The sequence below is a fragment of the Pteropus medius genome, unplaced genomic scaffold (genome assembly GCF_902729225.1).
Source record: "Pteropus medius unplaced genomic scaffold, Ma_sr-lr_union100, whole genome shotgun sequence".
Taxonomy (NCBI): domain Eukaryota; kingdom Metazoa; phylum Chordata; class Mammalia; order Chiroptera; family Pteropodidae; genus Pteropus; species Pteropus medius.
Genome location: NW_024340695.1, coordinates 4,180,950 through 4,204,977, shown reverse-complemented (window position 1 = coordinate 4,204,977; position 24,028 = coordinate 4,180,950). Strand labels below are relative to the sequence as shown.

Sequence of the window (24,028 nt, the reverse complement as noted above, 5' to 3'; positions counted from 1 at the left end):
ACCATGTCTTAGTGATAGACTGCGGGACAGCAAGTTGTTCTCTGTGACAGCGGAGCTATTTAACAATCTACAAAACGAGCAGAAAACATGTCTGGTGGTGACCTGTGAGGTAGGAAAACTTTAAACTGCTATAACTTTCTTCCTACAAGACCCACTGTAACTTTAGTTTTTAAAGTATGAGATAAGAAATTGGTATCAGGAAATACAACGGCAAAGTTCTCATTCAACCAGTTATAATGAAGTAGTAAGACCAGTAGTAGTTGCTAACCATCTCTCCGTGTCCTTGGCAATGCTGTTTTAGACTAAAAAAGTAATTCGAATATGGAAAAATAAGGTTCTAAAAAGCACACCAGGAGTACCAACCAAACAGCATACTCTCAAAACTTCAGAGAAAGTACTCAGAAGTCAGGATACGGCAAAGAACTTCATCTTCTCCCTCACCCCAAAAACAGTGTGTGAATTACATTGGTCGCTCTCTAGGGAGAAGCTGTTCAGATGCACTTAAATGTTAATGACATTGGAGACCTACTTTGGTCACCCTTACATCAGCATTAATTTAAAAAATCTTTATTGTTTCCATTCATTTTAAGATCTTCCCATTGCCCTTCTTTTAGAGATTTCGGTTCTAACAAACTTTAAACAAGAAAACCATTTTCCTTACTTCACTCTTCAGAGAGCTCTCTTCCACCTCTTCCCTGACTGCTGGCAGGAAAGGCATGGATCCTCTTCTGTTCAACTGAAAGGCACAGCACAAAGACACCTGCATCACCAAGATCCCAGTCTGGCTGCGTTATTATATAGCTAAGTTTTTCTTCACTTTATCTGAGATGCCCACCTACACAAGTAGCCCACTGGGTCTGGCAACTCCAGCTTATCCAGCCAATGTCATGATACAGGCAAATCTTATATCCCTTTCATTTACATCTCCCACTGTGGCCCCTTATCAAACAATTCAAGAATGTGATTCATTGATGTAGGTTCAGAGTGGATTTAGAGGTGCTGGGTCCATTTTGGAGTCTGCAGTGGGCTGACTTTAGTAGAAAGGTATTTCATAGGGTGACTCCCACCTACCTGCCTGTGGAATTTCATAAGCAAGTTCTTAAGTAACTCAAGCATAAGAATTCTGGGTTGCGTCCAAAACATACACCCTGAAGATTTATACTCATTCGTGAACAATCTCAGGTGAAGTATTTCTACTTTTAAAATCCTATAGTATATGCCACAGACACAGATGCCCCAGGTTTTTTTTTCTTTAGGAGAACAACACTACCCATTAAAGCTCCTGTGGAGTATGGGACTGGCATTAACCTAAAGTCACACCCACCTTCCACTCAGAAACGTCCCTCTCAGCCACTGCGTCCTCTTCTGACGCTCCAACTGGCAGCATTTCTTTTTCTACTTCATGCTGTTCTTGCTGTAAATGCTGGTGAAGTTTTAATATGGCAGCCTTTAAGTTCACCAGCAGGTCTTCTTTTTTCTGGTTCACACTCATCATCTGCTTTCCAATACCTTCAATTTCTCCCTGTGCAGAAAGAGTGTTTGCATTGCTTTGGGAAGTCCCAGGCTTTTGCATGCCCACAGGAGCCTGCTTCATTTGGTACATGGGATGAAGATTTTTCTGTGCTATTGGTTTGCAGAGCCAGGAGCCACTCTGGTACAGTCTAGTTCCTCTGCATCCTGGTTGTGTTTCCCAATGACCTGGGGAGGGTTTGCAAGCTCCCCTAGAGAATGCCCTAGTCTCACCTTAGACCTTGTCAGTCAATCTCTGGGGGTCAAGCCGAGGCTCAGGAATTTGTAACAAGCTCCATAGGGGACTGTGATGCGCACCCAAGGTTAGGAGCCACTGCTCTAGGGGCCATAGGATCCTAGAATCCACAGGGTCAGGGACCAGGAACAAGCGCCCCAGGAGATTCGTAAGTAGACAACATTGGGAACCAATGAGAGAAAACAAGGTTAGAATTCTCAAACTTTTATTATTGGCTGTGAAGGCTTCTTTAGTATCACTGAATTCATTTACTTCTTCTCACAGTCAAAGCCTCCTACCAAATGGAAATAAATAAAAAAAGGTACCGTGAAGTATAATTTACTGTGGGAATGATGGACAGACGATTCCAAGCTTTATAACGTTACTTTAAAATTTGTGTGATAGATATGAAAATAAAATTTTTTGTACATGGTAGAAATGAAGATGCTCACTGTCTAAGAGGGTTATAGAATTATAAATTTTAGAGAAACAGGTGTTATCTAGTCTGACAACCTCCTCTCTAGCAGCCCTACAAGGCACCGTTAAACCTCTGCCTGAGGTTTGCAGGAAGTGCTGTATCAAAGGGAAGCCTGCTCCTTTTTAGCAAAGCTTTATGTGTTCAAATTTTGTTCCTCATATATTACTCAAACCCCTATTCCATTATTCTTTCTTTCTTTCCATCCATCCACCCTACAGCTAGTCACAGAATCATTATTTTACAGACTGAGAAACTTAACATGTCTACACTTATAAGTGAGAATCCTGAAGTCCAGAGAAAGAAGGTGATTTTTCTGGAGCTGCAGCTAGCTCGTGACAGAGCACAGACTTGGACTTCTTGATGCCTAGCCCCCATGGCCCTTCTACTATTGCACACATTCCAACACCAGTACTCCTACTGAAGTTCAACTTCATGCGATCGCTTAGGGAAATGATAACTGAATTAAATCTGAGTCGGCTGTGGTATGTGTCAATTTTCAATAAACACTAAACTTCATAGGTATAGTGCCTCCCAAGAGACATAATACTGCAGCCATTAGAATGACACTTAGAGAAACACAATAGTCTGCAGAGCCACCGGCATGATGGAGGCATGGTAGGGCACTAAGCAGCCATGCTCAATAGCATCTGCAGACCCCTGGGGGTCCACATTCCATGAGGTCAAGTTCATTTTCATAATACTATTAAAATGTGACTTGCCTTTTTCATTGTGTTAACATTTTCCACTATGGGATGATGCAAAAAGCAACGATGGGTAAAACTAGAGCTGTCTTATATGAATAAAGGACAACAACTATTTGAATAGTTACTAGTTTCTTCACTATCATGCACTTAACTGTAAAAAAAAAAAAAAAGCCAGTTTCACTTAAGAATATCCTCGATAAAGAATATATATTTTTAATAATCTGTGTGACAAAGCGGGAAGCATGCTTAAGGCACTTCTGCAACATACCAAAGTATGAGGGTTGAGGAAAAGCACTCATGTGGTTATTTGAGTTTCAAGCTGACCTGTCGATTTTTTTCATAGAACACTATTTTTACTTAAAAGAAAAAAAAAAAAATAGCTGATATACTATACTTATATATGTAAATAGTAAAAGATTTTTCTGAAGAGATAGATGTTGATAAATGTAAAATCCTATTATTATCAACTACTGAAATGTGTCAACATTTGGAGAATCTGCATAATTAGTGAAACAATTTTTCCAAATGACCAAGCATGATGTTAAAAAAATCATGCATGGTGAGAAAATCTATTTAGAGTATAAGATAGACCAGTAGATTTTAATATAAATTAGGAAAAGTTTATTGACATGGTTTCAGAGTCCATTTATCAATGAACCTATGAGGAACTTCTACTTGCTGGAGTTTAGTGTAATTCCAAAGAATATCTACAATTATTCAGGGTCTTTTCCATGTACATCTTGAGAGGTTGGATTGTTTTTATAGACAGACAAAACTACATATCTCAACAGATCAAATGCAGAAGCAGATGAGAATCTAGTTGTCTCCCATTATAGAGTTTGCAAAAATGTAAAATAGTGTCACTCTTCTCACTACATTTTCATTTGAAAAATATAATTTCTTCCATAAATATGTTATTTCTATTAACATGTAATGGGTTTGTTATTTTATTTTTATTTTTGTAAGAGTTTACTTGAGCCAAACTGATGACATATGCCAGGGAGCAAGATCTCAAATGCTCCTGGTTTATTGTTATTTTAAAATAAATGAAACATATTTTTCATTTCTCAGTTTAAATTTTTCTATATAGGTAGATATAGCTCACATAAACTAAAGTTCTTTAGGATTCTCAAAGTTTTTAATATAAAGGGAAATTTGACACTTTTACAATATTGAGTCTTTAAAATTGAGTCTACCACTTAAGAGTTGTGTCACCTTGGATCCCTCTGAACTTTGCCCTTGAGGTCAAGTAATTTGCCCCAGGTCTCAGAGCTAGCAAGTGGTATAACCCAGCTTTGAACACCATAGCAATTCCTTGCCCACATTAACTTAATGGCAGGAAAAAAGAAGTTCTTTACAATCCTTGGCATACGATCAGGTTTTTTCTTTATAGAAGTACTGATTCAAAAAGAAAGACTGAAAAAAAACCTTACCAGTAAAGGGTTAACAAGCAAACCACTGTAGGTCCACATGACTGTTAATTATGGCATATGGAAATACTGCTTAGTATATAGAACTCTTCATTATAACAGCCTTCAGGGTCATTATCTCTAAAGGACAGCCTGCTCACACTGCATTTCCCCTACCCCAGAAAGCTAGATGGAAAGTCAGGTTGTCCAAATAAATATCTTGTGTTACACCGGCTTCTTCGCTACCAGGGCAAATTCAGACCAAATGAGGCTAAGGACACTTGAAGGTCCTTCCATTATGATAATTATATTCATCTATTTTATAAAATAGGAATGGCAAGTAAATATACCATATTTCAACTGAAAGAGAAAAGCAGGAAATACATTCTACCATTAAAAAGGCTTCAAGACACCAACGGCTTAGTAAGAGATTGGTGAATGAATGAAAGAAACATACCTGTACTTGTGGCAGGTCAGCAGCTTGGTCTGGTGACATATGTTCACAGGAGAACGCAACTGAATAATTATTTAAGATCTGTTTCAAATTTTCTATTTCCTCGTCGCATTCATTTGTCTGTTTTATGACTATCTATAAAATAACCCCCCCAAAAGAAGAATCTTTGTCATATCAAAGAAATAGATCGATGGGCTACTTCCAATGGCTATTCCTATCACAAGTTTCAATCAATTACAACGAACATGCACCCACACAGATTTCAAAAGGAAATGGTAACCTAAATATGGAAAACAACATTTAGAAAGCTGGCATCTGAACTTCTTGCTCTACTAGATGTCACGGAAGCTTGTGCAGTGCTTGGACTAGAGGTCTAAGTAGACACACCTTTGCTCTTAAGTATTTCCAGCCTAGTAGTGAGTGGTCTTGTTCTGGGAAGCATTTTATAGCAGGTTAATACAAAGTTGCTAAGTTTTATAAAATTATTGGTATATCACATATGCAATTTTAATACATATTCCATGTGAGGCTTTCCACATAGAAAGGTAACATTACTGATTCGTAGTGGAAAGAGCATGTGATGTGAGGCATGGCAAATTTTCCCATTCCAGCCACATCCTCTCCTGGTACCCACTGTGATCGGTAGCGAACATTTTATGAGTAAAAGGCTCAGGGGTTGAGAGTGGTCTAACTTTGCAGAATAAAGCAAAACCAACCAGACCAATACCTGGAATCCAGTGTTAAGTGATTCACAGAGCTCAAACCTGTTTGTGAACTAAATGATATGATCAAAGTATGATGAAATAAAGAAATGGACTTCAAAAGAAAGTCTAAGTATTTCCTTGGCATGCTTCAAATAAAGCGAAATGCCTTTTAAACTACAAAGTTTTGGGCCAACACCGAATTCTTCCTTGCATTTTCTTTAATAGTTAACCATACTTTTATCTGCAGGCTGGAAATGAAGAACTATGTTCACTGCACACACCTGTTACTCAGCCCTCAACAATGAGCAATAATCTCATTACTCCTCCCAAAAGTAATTTGTCTCATTTTCCACAACAAAGATACTTACTTACAATATCTAAAGAATTAAAATAAATGTACCATATTCTAATGCTTTTCATTACCACCAGGTTATTTAGCTTTGAAATATATGAGATGACATCTGATTTCTACCAACACAATAAGATGAAAAATTTTAGCACAATTTGACAGCTAACTTGGCACAAAATATAATTTCCTCTTCTATTTTCCCCCTTTCATCTTGTGAAGAAGCCACTTTCCAGCATAGTTAGGACTATTATTTTCTTTTCCTTACCAGGAGACCAATAAGCACAAAAAGATTAAAAATAATAGTACAAATTTTATATCTTTCCTTTTTCTTCTCTTCATATTATTAAAAAAATAGTACACTGAGTGCCAGATCTTTTCTCTACCTGTGGGTGTTAGGAAATGACATCAGCTGATCAGCAGCCAGTCCAGAGAGACTGTATGAGTTAAGACTCAAACCAGAGATTACAGTGTCCTCAAATCTTAAAAGAACACACAGTGACCACTTAAATGTGAATAGAATTTAAGTGGAAGAAAGAAGTAGCAGTTTCCTTCCTACAATCAGGTGGTGGTCGGGGAGGAGGGAAAAATAAACCTTTCTTCCTATCCTGATCCATCTAATCAGGAAATGCAGGCAAATGTGGGGAGGTCTACTAAGAGGGTTGAAAAGTCTGTGGAATTTAAGGTTCTTTCAACAACTTTCTGTTTTATGAGAGTGGTGGTTGACCTAGGAATACAAACCGAAGTGAAATTAACTTCCATCTAATGATGATTCCTGACTTGTCATTGGAAATCAATCGAAACTTAAGAAAAAAATAAAAATCCTCTGGGGAGAGACTTAAAGATGTCATCAGTTAGAAGAAAGAGATCCCAATATGGAGAATGATACCAGGAATCTAGAGACTCAAATTCTTGTCCTATTTGTACACAAATGAATCTCAACATAAGTTAATTCAGTGGTTTTAGCAAGTCATCTAACATTTTCTACCTTCTAATACTGATCTCTTTATAAGTAAAAATAGAGATGGCAAAGTGCCTACTCTCTCTGTATCAAATGTTTGAGAATAAAATGAGATCGATTAATATGAAAGTGGCTGAGATGTATAAAGAGATTATTATGGGGATGATTACTGCATGAGTCTGTTATCTTCATGCGATTGTGAAGGTACGGTTCAAGTTTGAATCTATTTCCACGGCATTTTACCCACATGGGTCTTCAATAACTGGAGAATGGAATTAAACAGACCATAGCAATGCTTTACTATCTTCAGCCAGAACAAGGGTAAGAACTGAGAGAAGTAACCATAGCCCCATTTGAGCAAGAAAGTACATTCTTATATCAAATGCCACTTCCTGGATAATAGCACAAGAAGACACCAAAAAGAATCAACGTAGGCAGCATCTCATCGGCACGGCAATTTGATCTACCGTTAAAACTAAAACAAAACTAGCTTCTGCTGAAAATTTGCATCCAATAAGTTGGCTGTCAACATAAACTACTCACCTTTAATAACTCATTTTGTTCCTGGGTCACATTTTCCAAAAGTTTTATTTCTTGTAAAAGCTGATTTGTCCGCTGAAACACAGGTAGAGGTTTCATGCCTGTCTGGGGTAACCTCAGTTCTACTTGGTAAGACATTATTTCTGCAATGGTTTTCTTCATAGGATGTATATTTTCAAGCAGGACCTTAATTATATCAGAAAAGCATGGTTCGCAAATTTAAAAAAAGGCTACTGCAAAATCTAATTATTCAAAATTATAATACTGTATAACTTAATCTTTATAGTTTTGATTTTTAAAACATTTCCTTAGCTAACACTGAAAAGGATTATTCTATCTCTTACGATCTGGTAGTTAAAGTTCTCAGAAAAGAATGCCTGAGGCAAGAGTAACTTCCTGGCACCAAAGTATGCATTCGGACAACCCTTTCCGTCCTTCTCTTCCTGCCAGCCTCTCTGCAGAACTGCTGTCTTGCTTTGCATACTGTCACCAGGCTGTGAGCTGTGTAACCGTGGGCCCTGCATCTTATTCACTTCCGTGGAACCGCACCTAGATGGGCCTTCCCACATAGGAGGCCCTCGAAAAATGCTTTTTGAATTGAACAGAATTGATCTGTCAAATTTAATAAGTCCTCAAAGTATAATTATTTTAATGACATCTGATCCATAGAAATCTGGGTTCACGAAATCAACAAATGAATGAAAAAAGATTATTCATTTTGCTAAGTACACTTCATATATATCATCTTGTTGAACCCTCACGATTACCATGGGAGGTATTATCAGAACTTCCATTTCACAGGTAAGGAAATTCGGTTCACAGAATACTGAAAACCAAGGTGAAATGAACTGTAAGAAGCAGTGCTGAGATAAGAACCCAGGCTGCCTAATCCCAAAGCACATGCTCCTAACCACTGGGCTGAGGTAGACCGAACACCCATGTGCAATTCAGTATGTCCCAGTTCCTGTGCTAGGGACCTTCTATATAATTGTCCAACATAACCACTATAATACTAATGTGCAATATGAAAAAGAATCCAAGAAATGTTAACAACTACTCAAAGTCACAGAGACGTTAAGCAGTGTAGCTGGGGCTAGAATCCAGTTCTCCTGATTTAGAAGCTCAAGATCTTGGAGTATTAAACAACTAGATTTGACCTGAAGGCAAAACTTTCAAGCTTTGAAGTTTTTGGAAGAAATTAAATGAAAAAAATAACCTATAGGAAAATTATTTTTATATAATAGTACTCTATGATTTAAAACATGATATTTATAGTTACTCATATCTCTTTCCCAACTTTATCATGCTATTACTCTAGCGAGACAAAATATTTTTAATTATATCGTATTAGTACATATCTAAAAATAAACATAGTAAGTATTATGAGAAAATATTTTAAATAATGATCCATAATTACCTCCCCATGCTTAAGATGTTCTTCGGGTGAAAAATCAAATATTTCTTTTGACAATAGGATAGCTTTGATTTTTGAAACTCTTTTCTCCATTGATTTTACTTCATTTTCAATAGCAACCACATCCTAGAATTTCAGAAACAAAAACACTCATGCAGTACATGTTGTATGTTAATAATCTATAAAACACAATTTATTGCCATTTGTTCTGTTCTTATATTTAACCAAAATATATTTGTCATTTATATCTCTTAAAAACTAACCAAGTGCACAGATAATGTCGATTGTTCTCAATAAAAATTGTTATTCTATTAAGCACATACCACACTACAAAGCATTGCTTACACCTTGTTGAGTCAAAGATCCTCACAGGGCCAGTTTCCAGTTACTTATACTATGAAAACAAAAGTACAGATGCTCCTTGATGTACAATGAGGTTATGTCCCTAATAAACTGAAAATATCATAAGTTGAAAATGCATTTAATAGACCTAAGATACCAAACATCGCAGCTTAGCCTAGCCTGCCTTGACTGTGCTCCTAACACTGACACTGGCCTACAGTTGGACAAAATCATTTAACACAATGAATACACTGTAGGATATCAGTTGTTTACCCTCGTGATTGTGTGGCTGCTAGGAACTGCAGCAGCAACACGAGAGAGTATTGCAGTGCATATCGCTAATCGGGAAAAGATTAAAATTCAAAATCTGAAGTATGGTTCCTACTGAATGCATATCTCTTTTGCACCATTGTAAAGTCAAAAAATCTTGAGTCAAACAATCTTAAGTTGGGGACTGTCTGTAGCATAATCTGAATTAATTTTTAAGTAAATTCTCAATTATCTGCAAACTCTAGATTTATCTTTGGAATGTGTTTAAACACTTGAATACAAGTGAGTCCAACATTTTAAAAATTCTCACCACTTTAAGTAAAATGATAAAGTCACTCTTAAAAAATGAATACACAAGGGGCTGGAAAAATTGACAGGATTTTCCAACAATAAGCTTGTTGCCATGCAAAGTGTCACTAAATTACTTTATAATTACTCACACTGTAAGAGGGCCTTTAAGACCTTTACTTTAGAGCTCAAAGAAGATGAACTATAGCAATGAAAAGGTACGGTTAATAATCAAGGGGACAGGGAAAAAAACTACATAAATATATACTGAGGGTTTCAAATTATAGCAGTTGGAGCCATTCAACATAGGACAAACAACTTTATAAGCAAGTGAAACAGTAAGTGTAGTAATTTTATAGTGATATCACCAAATTTTTAAGAAAAAGTTAAATTATATTGAGATTATTTTCTGCACCTTATTTTGAAAAAGGACATAAAAATATACAATGTATTTTAGAGAATTTCCATCAAAATTAGAGAAGCATTTAAAAACAGTGGAATAAGCTTCACTGACCAAGAATATTTAACAATAATTATTCCTTTAAGTTATGTAAGTGTGGTGTAGGGAATGTAACTGAAAAACAAAGGTAAATAATTAAGACTAACTGTACCTGCTTTTGCTATGTGATTCCATCCTTAAATAAATGCCTCACCCGTTTCAAGCTAAAATAAATACAATTATTTAAAAATCTAGCGGCTAGCATACAATAGCCCCTCAATACATATTTGCTATTGGTGAATGAAGACTTGGAAAGTTATGTTTTAATTCTCTCTTTACTAATCCGTGCTTTTAAACCAACAATCTCTCTTCTCTGACAAAGAGAAATCATTGAGTTTATTGGGTCAGGATTCTTCCCTTTAAATCAACCACTCCTGGACTGAGAATGGGAATATGATTTTTTCTTATAGTTGCACCATAGGTTGCAAAGTAAAATACAATTTAAGAAATAAGAATATAAATGGCAAAAAGGTACCAGATCAATGTGTCTTCATATAATTAGTTGATTAGCAGTATAACTTTAATATACTAAATGAAATATAAATTAGATATAAGAAGTCACATCTTTATAGTGCTAACTTACATCAGCCATTCGCTGAATCTGTGGTAGGCTCTCCATGATATTTTGTTGTAAAGCTGCTACTTGACGACTTAACTCTTGTATGGACTGTGCTAAATCATCTGTTTCAAAAATTACTGACAAGTCGTCTAGATCAGTGAAAACTGAATGTAAAAGATTGTGCTTCTGTTCTGAATCTTCCAAAGCCATCTAGATAATAGGAAACAAGGCAGATGGGGGAAGAAAGAAACATTAAGATACTGAAAATTGATTAAAATTTAAATCAGAGAAAATTCTGTAACTCTGTATGGTGACAGATGTTCACTAGATTTATTGTGGTGATCATTTCACAATATATACAAACATCTAACCATTATGGTGTATACCTGAAACTAATAAAACATATGCCAGTTATACCATGATAAAAAAATTTAAATCAGAGAAAATTTAATTTTCTCAACATTTCAAACTCCTGTTCATTTCCACTTTTGTAATAAAATGTTGAACGCTCTCTATGGTCAGTGGTAGTGGATGCCTTAAGAGAGTCTGCGATTTTGGTGGTCTAGCAGCCTGCTCCTCCAGCCATCTTTAACGAACCAAGAATACCTGGCCTGTAGGCCATCCCTCTGAAATTTGGAATTGGGGCCAACAAAGCCATTCATGCTATTTCCAATTAGCTGGACTTATAATTTTGGGAAGGTGGGTGTGAGAGAAATAGATAAATGAAGAGGGGATGAGAAATGAAGAGGCAGCTCAGTGGCTTGCCATTCCTGGTGCCAGTGTTCTCCTTAGGCCTTACCAGATGGTACCACTGACTTCAAGGAGACATCACCATAGCTTGAGATGACCTGAACAATGCAATACTAAAAGAGCTCTGTCTAATAAAACCAAATGAAAAATTATCTATTTTTTTAATTTCTTAGACATTCCTCCTTACAATTTCTTTCTTTTTCTTTTAATAATTACAATGTATCAATCTTCAAATTTAAGATTTCAAGATATCTTAGCTACCTATTGGAAATGTTCAACTTGCTATGTAGTCTCAAATAGTTCCATAAAAAATAACTGACATGAGAAAGTGCACTTACTTATATAACTAGAACTCTAGTCATTAAGTCTCTAAAAGTAATCAGGTTATTTAGAATTCTGTATTGGCCTTATTCAAAATCCTAGAAGGAGAAAACTTTAAGGAAAACAAAACTTAAAACCAATGTTTTTATCAATAATACTATTTATAATAACATCAAAATACATGAAATACTCAGGAATAAACTTAACAATTTATATGCAAGACCTGTACACTGAAGACTATAAAACACTGCTAAAAAAAATAAAAATAAAAAATAGGCATGTCATGTTCCTAGATTTGAACAGCCAATACAGTTAAGATGTCAATTCTCAACAAACTGATATACAGAATTAACGCAATCACACTCAGAATTCCAACAAACCTCACATAGACACTGACAAGCTGATTCTAAGATTTATATAAAAATCCAGACTAACCAAAACAGATATGAAAAAGAACTAAGTTGCAGAATGTATGTTACCTGATTTTAAGACATACTATAAAGCTACAGTAACCAAGATTGTGTCATATTGGTGAATAAGCAGAGACATGGATCAACAGAACATCAGAGAGAGCTCAGAAACAGACCCAAAAGGGACCAAAGTAATTCAATGGTGAGTCTTTTCAACAAATGTGCTAGAATAATTAGATATCCACATAGAAAAAAATAAACCTGGATTCTCACTTCATACCATATACAAAAATTAAGTTCCTTGAAATGGATCATAAGACCTAAAAGTAAGAGTTAAAACTATAAAATTTCTAGAAGAAAAAATAGGAAGAAATCCTTGTGACTTTGGGTTAAAGATTTCTTAGATACAACACACAAAAAAAAATCATAAAAGAAAAATATTGAAATTGGACTTCAACAAATTAATAACATTTTCTCTTCGAAGGACAATATTGAGAGAATGAAAAGACAAGCCACGGACTGGAAGAAAATATTTGTAAATCATTCACCTAATAAACAACTGGTTTTTAGGGTATTTTATAAATAACTCTTACAACTTAATAATAAAAAGACAAACTAATTAAAAATGGGCAATAAAAAAATTGAAATGACACTTCAAAAAGTAAGTGTACAAATAACAACACACGAATAAATGCTCAAATAAATAAATCATTAGTCATTAGAGAAATGTAGTTTAAATCACAATGAGATAATACCACATTACTAGAATGGCTAAAATTTAAAAGACAATATCATGTGCAAGCCAGAATACAGAGCAATTGGAACTCACATTGCCAGTGGGAATAAAAAATGGTACAGCCATTTTGGAAAAACAATTTGGAAGTTTCTTATCTAGTTAAATATTTACCATAAAAGCCAGCTATCATACTCATTGGTAGTATTTACCAGATGAAATGACATGAAAATGTATACAAAGATTTGCATATGAGTGTTCATAGCAGCTTTGCTCATAATGGTCAGTGGTAGGCAGCAGTAATCCTCACTTTCTGGTACTCATGCCCTTATAATCAGCTCCTTTGAATGTAAGCTGGGCTAATTTATTTCTAATATGACATGGCACGAAGCAATGTGATGCAACTTCCAAGATTAGATTACAAAAAAGACGATTTCTGTCTTGTGAGCACTCTCTTTTTAATTGTTGATGGAGAGGGAAGCCAGCCTCCATGTCATGAGGCAGCCTCGTAAGGAGGTCCACGTTTTTTTCCCCTATATATGGAAGTGGATCTTCTGTTGCCTGCCAAATGCCAAGTGAATGAGCTTGAATGTGTATCCTGTTTCCTCTCTCACCCAAATTGAGACTTCAGATGAGACCACAGCCTTGGCCAACACCATGACTGCATTCTCATGAGAGACCTTGAGCCAGCGGTACTCAGCTATGCCTGGATTCTTGGCCCACATTAACTGTGAGATAATAAATGTTTGTTGTTTTAAGCTGCTAACTTTTGGAGTCATGTGTTACACAGCAAGAGATACTGAATATGTAGCCCAAAACTTGAAACAAACCAAATGTCTATTAACTGGTGAAGGGATAAACACATTGCATATTTCCATAAATGTAATACTATTCAGTAATCACAGGAACTAACTACCTGTAAATGTAATGACCTAGATGAATCTCAAAAACTAAGTAAAAGAAGTCAGGTACTATAAACTATAGACAGTATGATTCTATTTATAATTCTATTTACTGTAGAAAAGGCAAAACCATAGTAATAAAATGCAGTGAGAAAGTGGTTACGTAGGGCTGAAGATAGTCGAAAGGGGAATGAATGACTGCAAAGGAACACGAGAAAACTTTTTGGGGTGATGCGAAATGTTCCTTACATTGTTGATAGTGGTAATGGTGGTTACACCAATTGTATACCTTTATCAAAACTCTTCTAACTGTACACTGAAAATAGGTATATTATACTACATGTAAATTATACCTCAATGAAGCTGATTAAAAAAATAAGCTGTTTTCCTATTTTTACGATGACAATTTATGTTGCAATGATGCTTAATTACAACAGCAATCTTTGGTTATAAACAGCACCTTTAGGTTATAAAAATCTATTTTAACAAATCCAAGCTAAATAAAAGGTTAGAGTGCAATAAAAATAGGCATTTTAAAGCTTAGTTGAGAGTTTCAATTATTTCTTTAAGAGTCATTTTAAAAATCAGTGCCTGGTAATGCTAGAAAAATGTAAAACGGTATCCTAAAAATAAGGACAAAATGGGGCACTCACATATGACTAGTTATTTGAGACTTACTTGCCATTGGGGGATTGATTAGGATACATTCTGTAAGAAATTAGCCTGCATCTCCCCTTGTCCCTATTTGAATCTAGCTCAAAGAGTTCTACTCAGCTCACAACCACCAGCAAATTAGGATGTCCTGAATAGTTTGAGAGATGCTTTCACATTTTTACATTTGTGTTAGTAGAAGGTAGCAAAGTCCAACTGCTTTTGCCTGAGTTCACATTTGTATGATTTTTTTTATGTTAAAAAAAAACTTATAATAAGCATTTGAGGAAAAAAGCATCATTTCTCTCTTCTGTCTTTGTAAACTCTGAAAATGGTGAGAACTACAGGCAATTTAAAATAAAGGAGGATGTGGAAAGTCAACACAAGAGATGGGGGCAGAAATCACAGGACGGGGGAAGAAAAGAAACAAATGGGAGAAAATGCAACATCTTTAGAACTGTTACTATGGGGAAAAAATATGCCGACAAATCTCAAACATCAAGGAGATATGAAGTCAACACTTGTTCATTTAGGAACACACTGTGCTATTCTAGAGATATAAAAAGGAGTTGGATCAACTTTGTGGTCTGATTACTCTAAAAACTGTTACAAAATAAACCTTTTCCTAAATGATTCTTTCTCATGGCTGAATAGTATGATAGAAGGGAAATGTGCCTTTCACAGTAAAACAAGCCTATACTTGGCATCTGGAAGATTTCCGGCAGTCAAGACCCGCACAGATCGAAGCTTTCATTTGTTGTCTTTATGAGCTAGCATGGAGACACGGGGTCTCTGAGGAGTACCAGGAAGGACGGGAAATTTGGAATCATGGCGTGCTAGACTTGGAGGAACCATAGATTAGTTTTCTAATGCTGTGTAACTAATTACCACAAATTTAGCAGCTTAAAATAAAACAAATTTATTATCTTGTGGGAACCGTGGCTCAGGAATCCAGGCCCAGATTAGGTGGGTCCTCTGCTTAGGAAGTTACAAGGCTGCAAACAAGGTGCCATCCGGAGCACGAGTTTCTCTTACAAGTTCACTCAGGTTGTTGGCAGAATTCAGTTGTAGGACTAAGATCCCAGTTTTCTTGCTGGCTGTTGACTGGGGTCACTCTCAGCATCTAGAGACCACTCCGGGGTCCCAGCCCCATGGCACTCTCATAATACGGCAGCTTACTTCTTCAAGCCGGCAAGAATCTCTCTCCAGTCTGCTACCAGGGAGTCTTACAATCACATAACCATGAGTAATCATGTATTCATGGGAGTGACTATCCCATTACTTTAGTCATATAATAATGTAACCTAATCAATACAGTGACTGTCTCATCACATACTTACATTCTTACCCTCAATCAAGAGGAAGACACTATACAAGTCATCATGTACATTAGGGGTCAAGAATATTGGGAGCCATCTTAGAATTCTGCCAACTGAAACCATCAACACGGTTCAGTGCAACATTCTTACTTCATAGATGAGGGAAACCGAGGCCCATAGAGGATACCCAAAAAGTCATGTAGTGGTTATCAGGACAGAAAGAACAAGATCCTGGTCTCTAAAATCCCTGTCTAGACCCTGTCACTGTTCTAAATTTCCTTCTGCCATTCAGTATGGTTGGAGACAAAAGTGAATTTTCAGGTTAAAAGAGAGGGGTGGAGGAAGCACAATGGTGATTAGTAAAGTCACTGATCATTATATGTAGATTCTATGACACCCAAGAAACACTGAAAGAACACTTACCTGAAGGGTGCTAGCGTGGTGACTCAGTGTCTTCGAAGAGTCATGGTCAGCAGGATTAGCCAGCAAACGACTGGTATTTTCTATCCAAGCTTCAGTATTCTTCAACAGATCATGGTATTCCTCCATCTTGATTGTGGCCTGTGAAAGAGAGGCGGTACTAAATTCAGTCTGACCGATGCCTCTACTTGAGTTGTTGTTAGCCAGTGGTATATGAGGCCTAGCAGGGCTCTACTCCCCATGGCTGGAGCCACCCCCTCCAGTTTTGATCTTTCCAACTTTTAAGACCAATCCTGACCATGGCTGGAAAGGACTTAATGAAGTTCTACCCCAAAACTACGGGTCTCAGCAAAGGACGTGAGTTAGCCTTGCAACTAGTCTGGTTCCCATTTCACACTTCATTCTGAAAACTGGATTTGTATTTTGTCCTCCCGGACAGGGCTTTGTCCTACAATATCCCAGTTCCTCTGAGACTAGGATCCTACCTAATTTTTGTCAGATCCATGTACCACTCACCTACATGACTCCGACTTAGAAGGAAAAAGAGAAGTGTCTCTTCTGAATGATATTCATTCTTATTGCTGGCCCCCTCCCTGGACTGCTGAGATCACTTGCTGGAAATGCTCTGTTGTGGTCTTTCTGCCAAAGGTCTTCTTCCTGAAGACTCTCCCGCCTGTGCCTGCAGCGACATCTGTCCCTTCGGTACCCACCTGAAACTATCGTGTGGCTCTAGTTTCAAGTCCTAAACTGGGAATTTGAGGGAAATTGGCTGTCTCTGAATATGTATTTTTGTTTTGTTTTAAACCCGTCTCAATACCACCACAAGCTATGTGTAGTTATCACACCTTATTTAGCTGTGAAGTTCTCGATTCTGCTCTCTGAGATACTTGTTGATACTGCTGGAAAGGAACCATCAAGTTATCCATCCATTCTTGAGCCTGTCCTGGATCCTGTTCGACAACGTCCTGAACTTCAGAATCCAGCTCATTTAGCTTAGAATGCCAGAAGTCTAGCTCATCCCACATTTTCTGGAGAAGGAAATCATAAGTCAATTTGAACGCAGATGCCATGGTTTATTGTATTAATTCCTAGTTTTCACATGGTATTTGTACTTGCAAAACAACATCGCAACAGTTATTCGCTTATGCCCAGCAACTACTGTGAAACTGAAAAACACTTTTTCTGAAGTCTCTTAACTCTAACCATATTCATTCATTTCATTACAAATTAGCTATAAAGGAACAGAAAGTCATGGACATTTCCAGAGATGAATGGCACCAAACAAGGTCATTGTAACCCTAATCTTTCAAGAGTGATGAGTTAACATTATGTTTAAAAGGGGCTCTGGTTAATACTTAAATCTATTTGGACTACTACATACACGTACTGAATCTAGAAGATATTAGTACCAATAGCTTTCGGCTCAAGAAACCAATATGTTGTCTGGGCAAAGAACATGTCAAAGGTAAAATATTTAATTCTTACTTAGTATTTGCTTAAGAACATGATTTCTAGAAATGGGAAAAGTGGACTGGCTAAATTACGTTCCTCTGCTTAATAAGAGTCCAAGATTTTATCCAATGGTAAACCATATTCTGACCTATTTTTAAAAGTCTCAATTCATATTAGAATATTTCCTTAAAACAGAGTAGAATAAGAATGCTTTCCATATGCAAGAGTTTACGTGGGAGTTAAGAGGTGGAATACTATGTTTATGTACAATTTTACCTAAGACTTTATTTCCTATGACATTTCACAGGGAAATAAAATTAGAATTTCTATTTTCCCATATCACCTTCCAGTCTAAAGAAAATCTGCTAATAGTATTCAAACCCTATTTTTTATTGTTATTGTACTTTTATTTGGCCATCGGAGTATTTTTTATTTTTCATTTACAGTTGATATATAATCCTATTGAAATATTTTTTAATCAAATAAGTTTCATAAATGTTCCATATTATATTCCCCAATATTATTTCACTTTAGAAAACCAAAGACTGAGAAATGCTCCAACACAGAAACATACTACCCTTTGTTTTTCACATTTATATTTATGCATTTATAATGTATATAGATTTTTTTCATTTATAATATTTTTACATCGGTCTTCCCGAGATAAGATCCTTCCTCTACTTGTGAAAAGGCTAGTTTACAATCATAAGCTGTCAGGGGTTTGGATCTATTCCCACGATGGAAAAACTGAGATTAATTCTTAAATGAAATCTTCACCAAGCCTCTGCAGGTGACACTCTCAGTAAGGGTGGCCCTGTGGGTTTGAGTTCGGATGTCTGCAGTTCAGATTAATACAAAGAGCACGTCCTGTGATGACTGACAAATGGGAATACCGAATGCTGAAGAAAGTTAAAGGAGAATGTTACTTTACCTTTTGAATTTCTTGAGCTTTCTCAATATTTTTGCTTTTCTGCTGCAACATCTTCTCAACATTATGAAGCCCATTGTTAATTTCATCTATTTTTCTAGCCATTGCATATGATGGTGAACTTTTCAAGACTTCATTGCTAATCTATTACAACAGGACAAAGACAATATTTAGTTCAGACAAGTTTTACGTGCTCTAGTCACAGGTCCAAATGATAAAAAAGGTAGTCACACTGTTACGTGCTTTAATTATAAAAAATCTTTTAAGGGTTCCGGGAAAAATTCCAAACCATGCTGGCTAACGCATTAATGAGAGGGTATATTAGCAACTCTAGGAAATGGCAGTTGTGCTAATGTGATCTTTTTTAAATACAATATTAAAAAAAAAAACACACAAAATTTTGTTGAATGTAATCCACGGTATGAACTACAGATATGTGCTGTCTTGGGAAAAACTGCTGAGTGGACTGCTTGAAACACACCCCAATGAAAGATATGAAAAAATTCCTGGGAGATAAATAATTTATTATATCGTCTCCCTACCTACTTCATAAGAAAATCCTCTCCACAGAATGGTTTTCAAAAAAACAAAACTTATTCTCAAGCCAACTTTTACAAAAATGTAATTCCCACTTTACTATTCATTTGAGTGGAATAATCTTCTAAAATTAGCTATTATTTGAGGATGCACAAAACTTAGTTTTCTCAGTGTGAATGTTTCTAGTGTATTTTTTCATAGCAATCAGAAATCTAGCTGCTGAATGGTGTAATTTTTTTATCTGAATGAAAATTTTAAAAAAGGTTATCTCAAGAAAATAACTTAGGCTAGGAAAGATAATAAATGCATGTTGAATGTGTCATTTTTCAAATACCTTATTAGTTTGTTTAGGCTATGCTGATAAGGTTTTCTTCAAGCAGCCACTAAATAATCAAATAATACTTTCTGCTTTTGTATAATCTTTTAACTCTTTTAAAACCACTATCATCTGTATAGCCATAGAGATTACAATGTTTCATTGCAGATAGTATACAGATAAAGAAAACTAAACACAGGCTAAATGACTTGCTTAAGATCTCATATCCTGTTAGTGGTTGAACTTGTCCTTAGAAGCCCCAAGTCACCAGACTCCAGAGTCCCAGGCTCTTTTCATGACATCGAGGGGCAGATAATTTTACAAAATGTTTTTATTTTACAGACCATACCATGGTCAAATTTTTAGAAAAAAAAATTTAATCCTATATCGGACTTTTTATTGCTATGTAACAAATTACTACAAAAAGAAGCTTTCTGCCATTTCGGGAGGTATTCTCCTGGCAGAAATGCCTATCATTTAAGAACGTTAGGAAAGATTGTGATTTAGGAAAAGTAAGGCAGCATCTGAATTATACAGAATGGTACTGTCTTGTGGCCTGAATCCTTTAGATACATCACACATTGAAAATCAGTTGCTGTTACAAATATATAAGTTACAGTTGAAATTTTCAATCTTAAATTTAAAAGACGAATCTTGATTACTAATTCACTTTGTCAGGTATTTTCACATGAAATATTCATGAGAACGAATTTAGTTTCTGTCAAAACATTTAATGTTCTCTTAAAATAAAATCAACAGAGTACATGATTCTTGAGAAAGTACCTCAAAACCGATTTTCTTGTATGTTAAATCAATGAGATTTCTTATAAAAATATATTAGGAGTTAACATGTTTTTTTACATGGGTTAGATTTTCTTAAGAAATCTGTCACAGAAGTTAACTAAATGTGAAATATATTTTTGTGTGTGTGCATTTAATATCTATTTTATGTACTAAGTATTATAAGTTTTAAAAGCAACACAAAAATCCTTCTGTGGATGCTGGACCAAGTAGAATTTTGTTCTGCTGGATCTGGGTTGCCTTTTTAAAATTCAATAAAATTGTCTTGCTAAACTCCTCGGTCTCTGGTACTATGAAACATTTCCACTGTTTCTTCTAACCTGGACTTCCAGGTATAAAGATTTGTCTATGTATAATTTGTAAGAATTGTGCTATGTCGCCATCATTAAAAAGACACTACGTGTTAAGCGGTATCCCTAGGGAGCTGTGAAATGTGTATTCTTACTGCCCTTTGTTGCTACTTCAAAATGTTCACAGAAAATGTTTTAAAGCAAAGTATTCTTCATGTCCTAAATTTAAAAGTGATTCTTCAGCTAAGAAAAAAAAAAACCCAAGATAATGTACAATTATTTTTAAATGCAAGAGAAGAAAAACTAAGCATCATGACAACTAAAAAGAAACAGATTACCTAATTCTGTTTTCTATGTGACTTGTTTAGAGCAATTTCATCTCAATATTCAATACACAAAATTAACGATTAACCAAACGCTATAAAAAACAATTATAGCTGGAATCAGGGCAAATGAAAATATGATATTTTCTTTTCATTCAACTTCATAAATAATAACACTAGTACAAACATTATTATTACCTTCTCATCTATGTCTTCTAAAGCTTTTCTGCATTCTTCCGCCTGGGATTCAATCTCTGCGGGAACTATGGTGTACATTTCAGAATACTTGATTCGGAGTTTTTCCATAATATTTTCAAAAGTTAGCTTCCCTTTCTTAAAAATGCTTTGAAGCTCCTAAAAACATCAAGAGAGTTTCAATACTCACAGGATGGGGAAAAAGTTTAACACTAAAAATGAAATCAAGCCTTCTAGCACATCCTTATGATTTAAATAAGCAAATTTTGCATGACAAAACCCCACTTTTGATACAAGCTGATTAAGCCTGAGAGATACTCAGCCTGGTCAGATGATGCTAATTTGTAAGAATTAAACTTGATATCTCTTCAGAGTGTCAAACCATTGTTCTTAAAAAGACATTACAACATCTCCTGCTTCTAAAGTACCTCTAAGGACTTAACTGTATCTCAGTTGCTGTCTTGATCTAAAAAGCTGCAAGTAGCAAAAAGTTTCAAAGAAGTTTTTGTTGTTGTTATTAACTTGTTGCTATTTCTGCTTCTTCCTACATTATCATCACAATAATTCAAGGCCACTAAAAGCCCTATGCTTGAAGCTGAAGTGTCTGCTTTCATGTAATTAGACAGCCCAGCAGAGTTCAACTTCTTTTTAAAAGGAGGGTTCCAGTTCCACGCAAAGAATGCGGGTTTCAGGAGATAAAAGAAACCTGAACAAACAGTCTATTGGTTGTGGCCTAGAAACCCAATCTGATCTACGTTCTCTTGCACTAATTATAAAGGAGAAACTCATTTGTTTGGGAAAGTTTCCCAAAGATCAAGTGGAAAAATACTTCTTGACTTTGCTGTGGCTTTTTGGGGTTTGCTTTGTTTTTACAGTAGCTGTTCAGTAGCATTATTTGTGTTAATGGATTGAGTCACCACACTGAAGAATGATTACGATTTTGAATGATTCCATGATGTGATACTGTTTTCCTTTTCTAAACCCTCATTAGAGAACAAATCTGGAGAGAAAGCTAAAGAACAATGACATTCAGATAAAACTGGGGTTTGAGGTACAGTGTCATCCTATTTTACCTAGACCTAATCTGGGAGTACAGGTTTTCATTCGGTGCTACAAAGATGGCTTCCGAAAGAAGGCTGCTGTGAGAGAGAATAAGTTTCCTTTTTTAACAGTGATAACCAAAAACTCTGGTTAACAATGGCATGCGACTTTTGAATAAACTTCCCAATGTCAATGTGTCTGTTACTATTGGACTGAAATGAAAAGAGATCATTCTGGGGGGAGGGGGAGGAAGTTCCCAAGTGACACAGGGGCATGTGCATAATCTCTGTGATACTGTGATATTAATAATATATAGAGACATTTATAGATACAGATATTTGGTCTTCATCACTGGTTATTGGCACAGCTTCTAAAACTCTTGGAATTTCCTGGATAGGGGTGAGAGGAGTATCTTTTGTTATTTATAACAACACTTTTTCAATCCTATCTGAGTTTATGTCAATGAGATGACTCTTGGGGGTGGGGTCCAAGATAGCTTCAGGATGGGGGCTGGTTACCAGAGGAACCAACCACTTGATTACAGTGGTGGAATTTTCCGCTCTACTTCCCAACCACAAGGAAGGGGAGATGGGCTGGAGGTTGAGTTAGTCACCAAAGGGCAATAATTTAGCCAATCATGTCTATATCGTGAATCTCCATAAAATCCCCGAAACAATGAGGTTTGGAGAGCTCTAGAGTGAGTGAACACATCAAGGTATAGAGGGTTGGCAAGGTACTAGGGGGAGGGCACGGAAGGTACCTTATACCTTACCCTGTACATCTCTTCCATTTGGCTCTTCCTGAGTTGTATCCTTTATAACAAATCAGTAATAATAAGTAAAGCTCTTTCCCAACTTCTGTGAGCCATTCTAGCAAATTATTGAACCTGGGGGGAGGGAGTTTGTGAGAACCCCTGATTTACAGCCTACCAGTCAGAAGTACCAGAAGCCTGGAACTGATCACTGGTGTCTGAGGTGGGGCAGTTCAGGGAATGAGCCCCAACCTGGGGCAGGGGGCGGGAGAGGGCTAGCAGGGAGGAGGTCGCCTCCATGCTAACTCCTGGTGGTTAGTGTCAGAATTACACTGAATTTTAGGACATTCGGTTGGTGTCCGGGGGGTTGGAAATAGGTTGGTGTGGGGGAAAAAACAATAACACATATGTGATGTCACAAGTGTTGTACGTAAAAACAGTTCTACCTTGTCAGAAGTAAGATATTACATCCTACTGAAGTGAGTTATGTAACATGCTACTCTTCAGTGGTCTGCGGCCCTGGTTCAACAAACACACTTAACATGTGGTTGAAGAAGGGCTGCTTGGTCCAGACTGGCCTACTTTCCAACCTGGTCTCATCCCTGCTCTTTGCTCTCCACCCACACTGATCTTTCGTGGCTCTGCCCACACCATGCCATGGGGCCTTTGAGAGTGCTTTCCTCTCTCTTGGACCATTCCCTCCTCTCTAGACATTGAGCTACCTCTGTCCCAAGGACTCTGGATTCAAGACTGCCTGTATCGGCCACATTCACCACTTCATTTCTCACTTACCTCAAACTGTTCTGCCTTTTCTGGGTGGTCTTGTAATTGCATATTTTGGAAAGAAGCTGTGGTCTGTTGAAATAGATTCTTCAAAGTAATTATTTCTTTTGCGAAAGAATGTCTTTCTTGGATTTCATTCTGTATCAATTCCTTACTTTTTTGAGCTTTCTGGAAAAGACTAAAATATAGTATCAAAATAACATTGTTTTTCTATCCCGCTCTTTTGTGAAATAGTTTTATTTCAGCAAGTAACACAGTATCTGCATAGCTCACGAAAGATCTTTTTCTTGAGAAAAAAGTACTAGTTTCAATGATTTAAATATTGCATGTACAAACGTATATCGAATTCTATCATTCAATCAAAAACCTTTCCAAAACTTTCACCCCAAAATA

General features: G+C 36.3%; 1 protein-coding gene across 4 annotated transcripts in view; it reads right to left on the bottom strand.

Moving 5' to 3' along the window:
• LOC120603797 (nesprin-2-like) overlaps positions 1-24,028 on the bottom strand; it is a 226,721-nt gene that overhangs the window by 43,974 nt on the left and 158,719 nt on the right. For all 4 annotated transcript variants that reach the window (XM_039864585.1, XM_039864589.1, XM_039864593.1 and 1 more), the window contains exons 53-63: positions 23,645-23,813; positions 21,064-21,219; positions 18,602-18,742; positions 17,064-17,246; positions 16,222-16,359; positions 10,737-10,922; positions 8,758-8,880; positions 7,344-7,526; positions 4,793-4,924; positions 1,325-1,522; positions 662-736 (exon numbers count right to left, since the gene is read on the bottom strand). In XM_039864585.1, the coding sequence (XP_039720519.1) occupies positions 662-736; positions 1,325-1,522; positions 4,793-4,924; positions 7,344-7,526; positions 8,758-8,880; positions 10,737-10,922; positions 16,222-16,359; positions 17,064-17,246; positions 18,602-18,742; positions 21,064-21,219; positions 23,645-23,813 (1,684 nt within the window). The remainder of the gene's footprint in view (positions 1-661; positions 737-1,324; positions 1,523-4,792; positions 4,925-7,343; positions 7,527-8,757; positions 8,881-10,736; positions 10,923-16,221; positions 16,360-17,063; positions 17,247-18,601; positions 18,743-21,063; positions 21,220-23,644; positions 23,814-24,028) is intronic.